Source organism: Pongo pygmaeus, chromosome 12 (genome assembly GCF_028885625.2).
Source record: "Pongo pygmaeus isolate AG05252 chromosome 12, NHGRI_mPonPyg2-v2.0_pri, whole genome shotgun sequence".
Lineage (NCBI taxonomy): Eukaryota > Metazoa > Chordata > Mammalia > Primates > Hominidae > Pongo > Pongo pygmaeus.
This window is the reverse complement of record NC_072385.2, coordinates 79,801,506-79,817,543: the sequence shown is the minus strand read 5'-3', so window position 1 is coordinate 79,817,543 and position 16,038 is coordinate 79,801,506. Positions and strand designations below refer to the sequence as shown.

The window sequence follows — 16,038 nt, the reverse complement described above, 5'->3', positions numbered from 1 at the left end:
CCTTCCTCGGCCCCGTTAGAAATAAGCCCAGTTCCAATTTCAGAGCCAAATAGCTCCAAAAAGCATTGTGGGTATTGTAGTTTTCTGCACACGGGCACTAAAGGTAAGTTAGGGTGATTTACGGAGGCTGCAAAAGAATCCATTGCTTACTACACCGAAGGTCAATGCCTCTTGACACCCTAATCAAGGAAATAAAATAAAGCTGACTGAGATCCGCTCGGAAAACCTTTCTGGATCTAAACTCCCAGTACGCTTTGCGCCCCAAGTGGCCATCGCGCCTGCGCCCCGCGCAGCCGGTTACTCGCTTACCGGAGGCTTCAGTCCCCAGCGGCGCGGCGACAGCTAGGGTTCACGGCCGCTGTGGCAGAGGAGCCGCGAGAAGATGTGGGTTTTTGGTTACGGGTCCCTGATCTGGAAGGTGGATTTCCCCTATCAGGACAAGCTGGTCGGATACATCACAAACTACAGCAGGCGCTTCTGGCAGGGCAGCACAGACCACCGCGGGGTGCCCGGCAAGGTGAGGCGCCGGTCAGCTCCCCACACGTACTGCCCCCGGACCCCTGCTCCCCAACTCCACACACAGCACCCACACCCTAGGGAACCACACCTTAGCGCTTCATGGGGGCCAAGCGCATGGCTTGGGGTAACACTTATTTCTGTAGATTTTCCCTGCCACCTGCCCGCCATCTCTAACCCAGCCCGGGCACTCCTTCCGAAGCTGCTTAAGATGCCGGTGGTTAGTTTCTAGAGACGGCGAGAAGCGCGGGCACAGGCGCACGAGCTCGCACCAGGCTGAGTGCGGAGATGGGGACTCCATCTCTCTGCAACCTCTGCCAAAAGAAAAAAAATCCCACTGATGGAAAGATGAATGTTCATGTCACCACAGAGTTGAAATAGTAAATCAAGCTGCAAATTCAGCTTTTTAGCAATTAAATTTGTTGGCATTTCTGCATTCTAGCCGACTTTCATGGGCTTGCGATTAAACGTGCATGTTACTTCTAGGATTTCTTTACATCTTCCAAAGTTTTATTTTCTGACATCTAGGATTGCAGAACGAGTTTCCAAAATTTTCGCTGGTTATTAAGGAACTCACTTTGGTTTTCAGTACTAGTGAAGTTAAATGTTCTGGTTATATGAGTAACACAGTACCAAACTCATTACTATATCCAGCATTATTTATATTAAAATATATAATACTTTTAAAATACTATTTTAAAAGCATGCTTTTAAAATACTATTAAAATATATAAAATAATATACTTATAAAAGTATAATATAATAAAATATATTATACTTTCTTGATGGTTCTCATAATTATAATATGAAATGTCAGTTCATTGATTCACTTTTCAGTCGGTCATACAAAGACATTAATCTCAATATATGTATAGAGAATTAGCAGCAGCTCACTGCTTATGCAAATCAGCTTTGTACTGGCTACAAAACAACTAATCCATAAAGAAAATTAAGATTGAGGTAACTAATAATTTGGAAATTGGTCAATGGAAAGGGGAAGAGATCAAGGCTCTAAAGTAGTTTGCACCTGCTCATAAGAGAGACATGGGATTAAAATCACAAAAAGAACCTGAGTTAGAAACCATTCTATCTCAACGAGAGTTGGTCAATCAAGAACTTGGCTTTTAAGTAGACTATACTGGCCTACTGGGATGTTGGACACAATGACCTGAAAAGGGGCAAATGGCTTAGGGTGAATGCACATTTACAGATCAACAGAAATGTCATGGCCAAAGTATCTCCAAGAATGTTCTAAAACAATATTCAAGACATTAAAGAACTAAGCTAAATTAAATGGCTTCTGAGTTGTCAGTTTTGGCTGGGCCCGGTAGCTCACGCCTCTGATCTCAACACTTTGGAAGTTTGAGCCAGGACTGCTTGAGGCCAGGAGTTTGAGAGTTGTCAGTTTTGATATGAATATTTAAAATTGCCATTCCGAAAAGAAAACCTTTAGCCCAGGCTCCCATTATAATGACCAAGTATTAAATATTTATGTATGTGGCTATAACAACATACTTCACTACTCTAGTCTCGACCAAAATGTACAGTGTGTTACAAAACACACTGAGATATGTATGCTGTCAGAATAGACTGATGATTAGAAATTGCCTAGTCAACACAACAGTCCATGATTCTTTAAAAGGAGAAAGGGGCTGGCCAGGCGTGGTGTTTCCCGCCTATATTCCCAGCACTTTAGGAGGCCTAGGCGGGTGGATCACCTGAGGTCGGGAGTTCAACACCAGCCTGACCACATGGAGAAACCCCGTCTCTACTAAAAATACAAAATTAGCCGGGCGTGGTGGCACACGCCGGTAGAGTCCCAGCTACTCTGGAGGCTGAGGCAGGAGAATCGCTTGTACCCAGGAGGGAGACGTTGCGGTGAGCCGAGATTGCGCCACTGCACTCCAGCCTGAGCAACAAGAGTGAAATTCCGTCTCAAAAAAAAAAAAAAAAAGAGCTAAAAAAAGGTGTCTTTCTGATCACCTAAGACTCAGAATTCTAACTGCACTTAATACCATACATCTTAGCCCATATCTTGGCTCTATTTATTTCACGTTAGTTTGCATTCTAGAATGACAATAAAAGCTACTGGAACCAAGAATCAAGATTTCATCTTCTCCACAGCACACAGTAGGTATGCATAAATAACTTCTACTTCACTTTGAAATTGAAAATAATATGGCATTATCTACTTGACCCTCACCAATATATATATCCTCATTGTAGCATTATCTTAAAAAGAAAACAAGTCAGAAATCTAAATGTCCAAGAACACAGGAGTGTTTATAGTTCATCAATGACACAATATTATGCAACTATTAAAATGTATGAGAAGACTAACAGGAAAATTAAATGAGAAATCATAATCCAAAATCCCATGTGTTCCATGGTTACGAATTATCTATACAAACAGATAAAGACTAGAAGGAAACAGCAACAAAGATGACACAAATGCCTGGATGAATTTAGGCTCGCTATGTGCCAGACATTGGGCATACAAGTAGGTAAAATTGTGGCTTATGACTCAGCATTCCCATGAATGATGTTAAGGTATCAGTACACATACAGCCTTTGGTACACTGTAGACGAATTTTATTTAAAAAAAAAAAAAAAAAAAAAGCTTGCAGGCACTGATAGGTGTCATCTTTGTGCCTTAAATTATGGAACATTCCAAGTCTGGACTTTCTCTAAGGCTTTCTATTTATAAACAAAGACTGTTTTATCAGTCTTTGAAATGGGAGAACAAATAAAACTTGTTTTGGCTTCATAATATATCATTTCAGCCTCAAGTTGAATAGTAAAAAGTGAAGCTTTCCATAAAATTGTTAACTGACCTGTGTTAAAACCAAAATGGGAAAATAAAATTGCCTAGAACACAGGTGGTCTGATTGTTCCATATAAGAACTATACGAATAGGCCAGTTCTAACACTAACCTTTCAATAGGGCAAAGTAAAGTTCATTTATGAATGTAAAAAGAATGCCTACCTTGAAGCACCATTACCATATACAGAAAGGTAAGAACACTTCATAACTCAGAAGTGTAAATTACTCATTCTCTCTCACTTAAAACCTCTTAATATCCCCTGGTAGCAGTGGTTCTTAAAGTATGAGCCCCAAAACAATTTCTGAAATCAGCGGGAAAGTTGTTACAAATGCAAATTCTTAGACGGCTCCAGACCTACAGAATAAAAAATTCTGGAGGTGTGGCCTAATAATGTGTTTGTCAAGCCCTCTAGGTCATTTTGATCCACTAAATTTGAAAGTCACTTGCCTATATATAGGAAAGCACCCTTTATGTCATATTTTTTTTTCCCTAATAAAACTATAGGCCGGGTGCAGTGGCTCACGCCTGTAATCCCAGCACTTTGGGAGGCCGAGGCGGGTAGATTACCTAAGGTCAGGAGTTCGATACCAGCCTGGCCAACATGGTAAACCCGTCTCTACTGAAAATACAAAAATTAGCTGGGTGTCATGGCGGGTGCCTGTAATCCCAACTACTCAGGAGGCTGAGGTGAGAGAATCGCTTGAACCCGAGAGTTGGAGGTTGCAGTGAGCCAAGATTGCAGCACTGCACTCCAGCCTGGGCTTGTTGAGCAAAACTCCATCTCAAAAAAATAAATAAATAAATAAAACTATAACATTCTTTTTTCCTAAGGGAAAAACCAGAATATTTATAATTACTGCTTCCATTTGCCTTTCATTTTAGATGACCTTTAGTTACTGGTATGTTTTCCAATATATCCATGTAAAGTGAACATAATATACCTAATACGTATAAATTGATGGAAATCTTTTAGAAAGGCCAACAGTCTCTAGATAAGGTAGGTTCTCTTAATTCACTTTAGCTTTATCATAAAAAATAACTATGCTTAAGAAATAGTGCTTCTTATGAGCAAATATAGTTCAAATATTCCATGTCAAAAATGTTGCTAATGCTCAGCTACTTAATGAAATTTATTAATTCAGAAAAAAATTTTTTTTTACCTTTTTTAAAACAGCCTGGAAGAGTTGTGACTCTTGTTGAAGATCCTGCGGTATGGTATAAATATTCTTTTTTGTATAATTTTAATTTTATAAAATGTGGCGATGTTTCTGTTTCAATTTGATTAACAATCATCACAGACAATTTGAACTACCCTAAATTTAGAATTCTTCTCTGTATTTGTGGGTTTTTTTCGTGTTTGTGAAAAATGAGGCCAAGTTAGAATGCAGAGTGCAAGGCAGACAACAATGTACAGACAAATAGCATGTAGTTTTCGTTTTTGTGGGGTTTTTTGAGACGGAGTCTAGCTCTGTCGCCCAGGCTGGAGTGCAGTGGCGGATCTCGGCTCACTGCAAGCTCCGCCTCCCGGGTTCACGCCATTCTCCTGCCTCAGCCTCCCGAGTAGCTGGGACTACAGGCGCCCGCCACCATGTCTGGCTAATTTTTTGTATTTTTAGTAGAGACGAGGTTTCACCGTGTTAGCCAGGATGGTCTCGATCTCCTGACCTCGTGATCCGCCTGCCTTGGCCTCCCAAAGTGCTGAGATTACAGGCATGAGCCACCGCGCCCAGCCGTGGGTTTTTTTTAAAAAACAAGTTTATTAACTAAGAATTTTGTGGTCCCCTTTGACATTAATGGAAATACCTCCCCGACAGCCAGACTACCACCGAGAATTAAATGGAACCCTTAAAAGCTCTCTTCACTTTTGCTACCAGTCTCATTTTCAGCAGAAATCTAAGTGAGGAATTCTTACTTTCTTTATTGCTTAATTGTATGAGTAGCACCTGTGTGTTGTGTTTTGTGTTTTTGTTTTTAAGTTCAGGAGTACATGTGCAGGATGTGCAAGTTTGTTACATAGGTAAACATGTGTCATGGGGGTTTGTTGTACAGATTATTTCATCACCCAGGTATTAACATTAAGCCTAGTATCGATTAGTTATTTTTCTAGATCCTCTCCCTCCTCCCACCCTCCACCCTCCCGTAGACCCCAGTAGCACCTGTGATTTTAAAACTGGTTTGGAGCACCAGAAAGTTTTATTTAACCAACAATCCTCGGTTTCTTAAATATTTTCAGTCATTTTATTGGGGTATAGATTCAGAATTTTATATTGTGAAATTAAATGTTTAACTTTGGAAAGGAGTTTAATATACAAAAATCAAGCAGTAATGGCAGATAAATAATGGTGTGGATTAGGAAATGCTTTAATAATTGATACTATGAAAAGCATTTATAAAAAAGAGCTTCAAACTGGTAACTAATAACTCCTAATTAAACAGTTAATAAACAAATGGCACTTTGTTTCTAGAATTTTTTAATGACCAAGTGAAAGGCTCATATTTTTCATTTCAGTCCCGTTATTAAAGACCAAATTAAAAAAAAAAAAATTTAAGATAAAATATCTTGCTGGGCCTGTGATACAAAGAAATTATTCACAATGGAGATTTTAAAGTGCTTATTTCCTTTATTGTTTAGTATGCTCTTTCTTCTGTGCACTTTAAGTGGAGAAAAACTGTATTGACTTTTATTTATTTTTTATTTTTTTGAGACAGTCTCACTCTATCACCCAGGCTAGAGTTCAGTGGCGTGATCTCAGCTCACTGCCACCTCTGCCACCTGGGTTCAAGCAATCCTCCTGCCTCAGCCTCCTGAGTAGCTGGGATTACAAGTGCCTGCCACTGTGCCTGACTAATTTTTGTATTTTTAGTAAAGACGGTGTTTCACCATCTTGGCCAGGCTGGTCTTCCACTCCTGACCTCGTGATCCACTCACCTTGGCCTCCCAAAGTGCTGGTATTACAGGCATGAGCCACCGCTCCTGGCCCACTTTTAAAAATATACAAGATACGGGCAGGCATGGTGGCTCACGCCTGTAATCCCAGCACACTGCGAGGCCGAGGCAGGTGGATCACTTGAGGTCAGGAGTTTGAGACCAGCCTGGCCAACATGACAAAACCCCTTCTCTACTAAAAATACAAAAATTAGCTGGGCATGGTGGTGCATTCCTGTAATCCCAGTCACTCGAGAGGCTGGGGCAGGAGAATAGCTTGAACCCGGGAGGCTGAGGTTGCAGTAGGCCAAGATCGTGCCACTGCACCGCAGCCTGGGCAACAGACAAGACTTCATCTCAAAAACAAACAGAAAAGAATATATGAGATACTGTCTTAGATCACAACCTATCTTCACCTATTTTAATTAGCCTTATAAATACCACTGTATTCTTTTCATTTTTCAACAGGGATGTGTATGGGGTGTTGCATACAGATTGCCAGTAGGAAAGGAAGAAGAAGTAAAAGCATACCTTGACTTCAGAGAGAAAGGAGGCTACAGAACCACAACAGTCATTTTTTATCCAAAAGATCCTACAACAAAACCATTCAGTGTATTGCTATATATTGGAACATGTGATAATCCTAATTATCTTGGTCCTGCACCTCTGGAAGACATTGCTGAACAAATTTTTAATGCAGCTGGTCCAAGTGGAAGAAATACAGAGTATCTTTTTGAACTTGCAAATTCTATTAGGAACCTTGTGCCAGAAGAAGCAGATGAGCATCTTTTCGCTTTGGAAAAATTAGTAAAGGAACGTTTAGAAGGGAAACAGAACCTCAATTGCATATAAAGAACTAATCATTGACTTTTCTAAACAAGCAGAGCTTTTAGTCTTCAGAGAATTAACTTCAGTGCACAAAGACAATATGATTTGGAAATACGTTTACTTAAAGATCTTATTTTTAATGTAGTGAGGATATTATCTAAACTTACATTTTAACTAGAAATGTCCTGAAACACATATATTCAAAAGATTGGGATACAGTGAAAGAAAAATTCAAATTTTAATAACATAAAGATTTCCTAACTTTATGTTATTGAACACTTACTCACTAGAAGTGAGTTCTTTAGAAAAATACAGTGAAGGACTCAGTTCAGTGTTGTTTTTATCACAGTGACAATAATCCTGTTTCATATCCCAATACTATTTTGAAGTTCTAAAGAATTAAACCAAAATTCCAATAAATATAAGGTTATGCCTTCAATATATTCATATACAATTCTGTAACCATGGTTTAAAATAAGCTTAAAATAACATGATTAGAAATACACAATAATATGAACAGTATTTCAGCCTTAATTGTGAATTTCCTTGTTATTCAGGTATTAAATGAAACCTTTTGAGTTTTTAGCCAAAAACTGGCATTTTTTAAATACAAAAATTTCCTTGGAATTATAATGTACTGTACCTCTTCTTTTTTAAATAAAGGCATTTTACTATATGGAAAATAACTCACTAAAGCATAAATTACATTATACAAATCATGATCACTAATGATGTAGTCTGTCATTCACTTTGTATTAATCTTATACCAAAACTGAAAAAGATGGGCTGATACTACAAATTAATGGAACATATAATGAAAATTCAGTTTTTAAAACAGCTTTTGGAATTCTTTGTCACTCTCTCGATTTATGTGTGTGTGTGTGTGTATATATATATATAAAAATTTTTTTTTCTTTGCAGCCTGCGTCTGGCCATCCCACAGGCTGGAAAGTGTAACCTCTGGCAGAAGCCAAGAACAGACACCTCCTAGAATTATAATTTTGTTTTGTTTTTTGAGATGGAGTATCGCTCTGTTGCCTAGGCTGAAGTGCAGTGGTGCCAACCTCAGCTCACTGCAGCCTTCACCTCCCAGGTTCAAGGAATTCTCCTGCCTCAGCCTCCCGGGTAGCTGGATTACAGGCATGTGCCACCACGCCCAGCTAATTTTTGTATTTTTAGTAGAGACAGGGTTTCACCATGTTGGCCAAGCTGGTCTCGAACTCCTGACCTCAAGTGATCCATCAGCCTCAGCCTCCCAAAGTGCTAGGATTACAGGTGTGAGCCACCACGCCTGGCCTATAATTTTTTATTTGTATAAATTTATGGGCTACAAGTGCCATTTTGTTACATGCATAGATTGTATTTTTTTAAGAAGTGGCATTACCTGATTATTTGTACGTAATTTTTTTTTCTTTATCTTGTCACCTAAAGAAGAGTATCAATTGGGTGTATGCTGCTACTCAACTAGGAAACAAGTTATTAACTCACATAGAATTAACTTTGATTCAAACTATTCAGGTTATTCCTGATTATAGGTTCTTTCTTTCTCAATAGGACATATAATCTCTCTAGAATCTTTCACCATAAAAACTTCAGTATAAAACTAAACATAATATACTTACTAAAAGCTCCTTAAACTCAGGCATGACTAATAATTAGTACAGAAGTTTTTCACATAAAGCTGTCCTACATGTCCTTTTCATGTTTTCCTATTTATTAACATCTTAGTAATTTACTCAGCTACATAACTACTTTAAATATTTTCCAACATTTTAAATATTAGTTTTCCAGATGGCATTTCACTTGTCCTGTAAAACAGAAAGTGTGATAAATTTATTAATGAATATCTCATAAGGATGTGCTAGGCACTTTACATATCGAGGCATATGTCCTCATTTTCTGGATAATTCCTCTAGCTTGTCTCCATTGTAACTTGCACTCAGTTACGCATCTAACAAATGGCTAAAATCCAGGTTGCTCTGATGTTGGAGCACAGGATTCTTCTATAACATGTTTTTAAAAACCCATGTGAACTTAACTTTTCTTACTACCCTGCTTGTTTTTTCAGAAGGTAAACAAGATTAATGATTAAACAAGATTAATGATTAATTTCATGTGTATAATGAAATAGTATGTAACTGGTTATATAAAGATGTTCGAGTTAATTTTGACAGATGTGTATATATTCTCACAAATATAATAAGCCTATCCAAGATTGACATGCTCAGAATCATGTTAGTCAATGCAGAGATCTAGTTTTTCATTTTACAAAGTCCAAAGGAGTATGTGACTCCCCAAAGTCATTACCACTTAATAACTAGTTTACAAATATCAAGAGGGAGGGATTACTTTGGGATCCCCATTTATACATCTTTCTAGGTTTTCCATTAGAAGTTAAACTAGAAGATTTGTGAATATACACGTGATATACCATCATCATTTACAGGGAGACTGTGTTCTAACAGCCCAAGGAAGGGATATTCATTTTCGTTAGGATGGAGAGAAACCTGACTGAAATAGAAAAGTTAAATTCCAATATCAGAAGCTGGGGTTTGGAGCCTCCAAGCTAGGAAGAAACAGAACTGTGGTGCCAAATTACTTACATGTTTTCATTTTCTTAGCAAAGCTCAAGTCTCTCTTTACAGCCCTCAGATCTCACTTTCAAAACATTTTCTCTCCTGCCCTAATTACATACAACACAAAACTCAGATTCTCATTCCTTACATAGAAATATTAGGTAGGTGTTCAGTTTTAGAAATTCAAGGAAAGTATAAGTGTGAACCCTACATTTAGAAAAGAAACTAAAATGTCCTTTTAAATCTCAGATTTTTAGAAGTTGGTCTTCGTACTCCTACTCCAGACCACCATTATAATACTTTTTCCCACTCCCAAACAATACATTCACTCACTTCAATTTACCAAGAACTGTAAGCATCTAGATGCCACTATCTCCATATATAAAGTTATCATTTAGGGAAACAAAGGTTATGATGATGTCAACTCTGAATATTTAAAAGCATGAACATGACTCATTTCACTGTGACTGACTTTAAAAGTTTGACCATTGTCTATTAATATGTATTCATCTTAAATGAGAAAATTTTTAATTTTCTAATCAAGTACCTGAAATGCATATTATTATACATCTTGAAAGTGCCTATTTACTTATTTTTTTGAGACGGAGTCTCGCTCTTTCGCCCAGGCCAGAGTGCAGTGGCGCTACCTCGGCTTACTACAAGCTCCGCCTCCCGGGTTCATGCCATCCTCCTGCCTCAGCCTCCCAAGTAGCTGGGACTACAGGCACCCGCCACTGCGCCCGGCTAATTTTTTGTATTTTTAGTAGAGACGGGGTTTCACCGTGTTAGCCAGGATGGTCTCCATCTCCTGACCTCGTGATCCGCCCGCCTCGGCCTCCCAAAGTGCTGGGATTACAGGCGTGAGCCACGGCACCCGGCCTACTTTTAATATATGTAAAACATTACACAATGACTGATATACTCAATAAATATTATTTAAAATATATCACATATTCACATATTCAGAGTATCACATATTCAGAGTATCATGGGTTCAGTATGTTTTCAAGATTCCTAATGATTACAATCATGCCAGAACCATATTTGGTCTATTAGATATTTTTCAAACATTTTCCAGTCAACATTTCATTATATTAGATTTCTCTTTTCCATAGATACATCTTGTTTTTAAATTACAAATTCAGAGAATACTCTCTCAACGAGTAAGTGCATAACCTTACATCCTGGGTAGTTGTGAATATCAGTGTAAGCATCATATTTGTAATTTACCATCCCTGGTTCTTTCTTTCCAGGCAATTAGATGATAAATGTGCTTTAAAATTCTCTTTCATCACATCACGCTAAAACTTACCTATCAAATGTTCCTGTTATGCCTATCTTTTTTCAGCAAAAATACTGACTGCATTGTCTATTAATTTATTCAGCTTTTGGCAATCTATTTTTAAGGATTTCTAAAACCTTGAATTTGGCCAGTGTAGTGGCTCACACCTGTCATCATAGTACTCTGGGGTGCTGTGATGGGATGCTGTGAAGGGAGGATTACTTCAGGCTAGGAGCTAGAGGCCAGCCAGAGCAACAGAGGAGCACCGTCTCTATAAAAAATTTAAAAATTAGCCAGGTGTAGTGGCATGCCCCTGTAGGCCCAGCTACTCAGAAGGCTGAGGCAGAAGTATTGCCTGAACCCAGGAGTTCGAGGCTGCAGTGAGCCATGATCACACCACTGCACTCCAGGCTGGGCAACAGAGCAAGACCCTGTCTCAAAAAACTAAAATAAAACCTTGAATTCACTCTAAGTATATATTACAGACTCAAAGATTTTGTAATCCTGTGGCTACTATGTTGAAGAATTTTAACTCTTCCAAAGACAACTAAAATACTAAAATTTTTCTTCTGTATGTCAAATTTATATGATGAAAATTAGCTTTATTGGATTTCAGGGGCTTTTCATTCTTATGGTTCATTTTACCTTTCTAAAATACTATATTTCAGTTTCATTTTCTTGGTTGTTTTACTTAATTGTACTGAGCCTCCTTCTCTTTATAAATGGTTCGCCCACACGTGTACACACACTGTAACTGGAAAAACCACCACTAATCCTACAGTTTCTTGTGTTCTTCCAGCTTTCTTATTCTTCATAGAAATTTTTTAACTACACAGTGCTTCACTTCCTTATCAACTCATCTTAATCCCTTTCCAATTCAACTTTACTCTGCCATACCACCCAATCATTATAGTATCAAGTCTCCAATGACCACTTCCTCACTGAACCCAAAGATTTCAATTTTCATGCTTCTCTGGTGCATCAGACACTAGTAATCAAGCATCCCATGTTACTAAAGCCAAAGACAAAAACATTTCATTGTGTTTCCAATTACAACTCTTACACTATTCTTTATCAAATACACAAACTCATCAAATCCTAGGCTTCAATTTTACTTGGATAGCTTCCAATCTCCAGCCTACTCTCTCAACCTCTTCATATGTCTGTTACATGAAGGCATCTCCAGTTGTGCTACACAAGCATGGAAACTTATTATACTAAAACCAGTACTCATCTCCTTTCCCAACCAGAAAATCTGGTCCCACATTACCTCCCTGCACATAATACACATTAAACATTGAACAATACTTAGTCCAGGACAAAAATAAACAGGTTTATGATACTTATATCAATTTATAAGCTTTTGGAGGAAATAGATGGTATTTTCACAATATACACAAAATGTGTTTGTCCCTTTTTATTAAATTTTACCCTTTGTTTTACTAAAAACAATATAACATTTTTTTAAAAAGTGTAAGCAATCTTGGCCGGGTGTGGTAGCTCACGCCTGTAATCCCAGCACTTTGGGAGACCAAGGCGGGTGGATCACCTGAAGTCAGGAGTTCGAGACCAGCCTGACCAATATGGTGAAACCCGGTCTCTACTAAAAATACAAAAAAATTAGCCAGGTGTGGTAGCGGGCACCTGTAGTCCCAGCTACTCGGGAGGCTAAGCCAGGAGAACTGCTTGAACCCAGGAGGCAGAGGTTGCAGTGAGCCAAGATGGAGCCACTGCACTCCAGCCTGGGCAACAGAGCAGGATTCTTGTCTCAAAAAAAAAAAAAAAGAGTGTAAGCAATCTTTAATTGGAGGCCATTTGGCTAAGATGGTCCTAGGACTCTGGGTTCCTGTGTAAGCAAACTGAAGCCCAATGTAAACAGTAAAACAAAACTTAATCTTTGCTTTTTATTTTTTAATTATAAACTGACTATAGTTATATATTTATGAGGTACAAAGTGATGATTTATGAATACAATGTAGAATAATTAAATCAATCTAGTTAACATATCCATGACCTCAAATTTTTTTTGTAGTGAAAACTTTTGAAGTTTACTTTTAGCAAGTATAAAGTACATTATTAGTCACTATATTCACCATACTGTGCAACATATCTCAAAGAAAAAAATTCCTCCCCTTTGACTATCATCTCCCCATTCCCCCCACCCCTGGTAACCACTGTTCTACTCTCTGCTTCTTTTAGTTCAATGGTTTTAGATTAAATATATAAGTAAGCACATATGTTGTTTGTCTGCCTGTACTTGGCTTATCTCATTTAGCTTAATGTTCTCTAATCCATCCATGTCGTCACAAATGACAAAGTTTCTTTCATTTTTAAGGCTGAATAGTATTCCACTGCGTATGTACACCATATTTTTCTTTATCCATTCATCTGTCTAAGGACACTTAGGTTGATTCCGTATCTTGGCTATCGTGATTAATGCTGCAATGAACATGGGAGTGCAGATATCTCTTCAACATACTGATTTCCAATCTTTTAGGTAAATACCCAGAAGTTGGATTGCTGGATCATTTGGTAATTCTATTTTTAGTTTTTTGAGGAACTGCCATTGTTTTCCATAATGGCTGTACTAATTTACATTGCCATTAACAGTGTACAAAGGTTCCCCTTTCTCCACATGCCTCACCAACACTTATCTTTCATCTGTTTGATAGTAGCCATTCTGACACATATCGGGGTGATATCTCATAGTGGTTTTAATTTGCATTTCCCTGATGATTAGTAATGTTGAGCATTTTTTCATATATCTGTTGCCCATTTGTATGTCTTCTTTTGAGAAATGTCTATACAGGTTCCTTGTCCATTTTTTAACTGGATTATTTGTATTCTTTCTATAGAGTTATTTGAGTTCCTTTTATATTCTGAATTTTAACCCCTTATCTCATGTATGGCTTGCAAATATTTCCTCCCAATCCATAGGATGTCACAACTTAATTTTAATCAGAAACCAACAACTATTCTCTAATGAGCAACTTTCTGCCAGATTGTACCCAAATAAGACAAACGAGCAGCTATGACAATCAAGTAATTTTTTTTTTCAAGACAGGGTCTCGCTCTGTTGCCCAGGCTAGAGTGCAGTGGCACAATCACAGCTCACTGCAGCCTCAACCCCCCAGGCTCAAGCAATCCTCCCACCTCAGCCTCCCAAGTAGCTGGGACTACTGGCATGTGCCACCATGCCTGGCTAATTTTTGCATTTTTTGTAGAGATGGAGTTTCACCATGTTGCCCAGGCTGGTCTTGAACTCCTGAGCTCAAGTGATCCGCCTACCTCAGCCTCCCAAAATGCTGGGATTACAGGTATGAGCCACTATGCCCAGTCCAATCAAGTAATTTCTTTACTTTGCTTCCACATTCAGCCTGCAAAGGTCTGCCGCTTACTCTGTTAAAACAAGAGCTCCCTGAACTACTTCTAATTTTGGGTGCTGCCTCATTCATTAATCCTTTAACACACAAACAAATTCTGATAAATTCATTTTGTCTAAAGTTTTTCTTTTAACAAAGTCAAAATGAAGTTACCAAGGAAGCCCTGAAGCCTTTTTGTGATAAGGCTTAAAAGATTACATGATAGTAAAAGGTTACATGCTGAAAGATTCTCAACTAAAGAGCCTTATCATACATCAAGAGCCAGAGTTTCTTACATATTCTTCTTGTTTCCAATCTCTTTTCCTCTTTCCAATACATGCTCTACTGTGCACTCAGAATTACTTTCCTAAAATATGGAACTAAGGTCAGTAATCAAAATGTCTTCCTGCTGCATAAAAAATAAATTCAAATCCTTTAATCTGGCATTCAACTACTTACCATCTGGTCAATCTGGTATCAGTGTATTTGTCAAATTTCACTTCCCACTGATGTACTCCCCTGCCCCTCATGCTCCAATCACACCACCCTCCTCATTCTTTAAGACCTAGCTCAAATGAGCGAACTAATGTTATATGGCAAGCAATGACTATGCACTGAGACCACCAAAATAAATAAGATAGTCCCCAGCTATGAAGAATCATATTTGGTGGAGAAACATACAAGCAAACAAATCTATGTTATTTAATATAAAAGATGTGATATAAAATACAAGCAGATGGATGGGTATGGTGCTCGTTCCTGTAATCTCAGCAATTTGGGAGGCCAAAGCAAGGGGATCACTTGAAGTCAGTAGTTTGAGACCAGCCTGGGCAATATAGTGAGACCATGTCTCTACAAAAATGTAAAAATTAGCTGGGCATAGTGGCACATGTCTGCAGTCCTAGCTACTCTGGAGGATAAAGCAGAAGGATCTCTTGAGCCCAGAAGTTCAAGGCTGCAGTGAGCTATCATAATGCCCCTGCACTTCAGCCTGAGCAACACAGCAATACTCTGTCTCTAAAACTAATAACAAATAAATAAAATACAAGCAGAATACAGAAAGGCAAATTACCAATTCAAAGTAGCAGAATCAGAGAAAGCTTCATAGAAAAAACAAAAAGGTGTTCATGTGTCGGAGAATAATGGTTAACACTTATGTAGCACTAACTGTATGCTAGATTCTATTCCAAGTGCTTTATGTATATTAACTCATTTAATCCTTATTTTCTAAGATGATGAAAATGAGAGGCAAACAGCTTAAGTAAAACAAATGTAGTATCATTTATTGCATATTTACAACATGCCAGGAACTGTGCTAAGCACTGAATAGGAACAAAATGAAATTAAGACCTATAATTTTAAAAAGAACAAGAAAGGAAGCTGGGCAAGTGGCTCACACCTGTAATCCCAGCACTTTGGGAGGCTTGAGGGGGCAAATCACTTGAGCCCAGGAGTTCAAGACCAGCCTGGGCAACATGGCAAAACCCTATCTCTTACAAAAAATACAAAAAAAAAATTAGCCAAGCGTGGTGGCGCACACCGGTAGTCCCAGCTACTGAGAAGGGTGAGGTGGGAGGATCACTTTAGCCCACGAGGTTGAGGCTACAGTGAGCCAAAACCATGCCATTGCACTTTAGCCTAGGCAACAAAGTGAGACTCTGTCTCAAAAAAAAAAAAAAAAAGTGAGAGATGGTAGTTATCTCATTTTGTACCTCCATTGGTA

At 38.3% G+C, this 16,038-nt stretch overlaps 2 protein-coding genes across 6 annotated transcripts in view; one reads left to right on the top strand and one right to left on the bottom strand.

The window, feature by feature from the left end:
• Positions 1-16,038, bottom strand: part of ASB3 (ankyrin repeat and SOCS box containing 3) — a 123,625-nt gene that overhangs the window by 101,000 nt on the left and 6,587 nt on the right. The gene's annotated exons all lie outside the window — the stretch shown is intronic.
• On the top strand, positions 275-7,942 carry CHAC2 (ChaC glutathione specific gamma-glutamylcyclotransferase 2). Of its 4 annotated transcripts, XM_054476196.2 has the most exons (4): positions 384-517; positions 2,576-2,650; positions 4,516-4,556; positions 6,736-7,942. In XM_054476196.2, exons 3-4 carry the CDS (start codon positions 4,554-4,556, stop codon positions 7,117-7,119), a joined length of 387 nt encoding a protein of 128 aa, XP_054332171.1. In that variant the 5' UTR covers positions 384-517; positions 2,576-2,650; positions 4,516-4,553; the 3' UTR covers positions 7,120-7,942. The 4 variants fall into 4 exon arrangements, with proteins under 4 accessions (XP_054332167.1, XP_054332168.1, XP_054332171.1 ...); XM_054476192.2 differs by lacking the exon at positions 2,576-2,650 and having other exon boundaries at positions 275-517; positions 4,516-4,551; XM_054476195.2 differs by lacking the exon at positions 2,576-2,650 and having other exon boundaries at positions 439-517.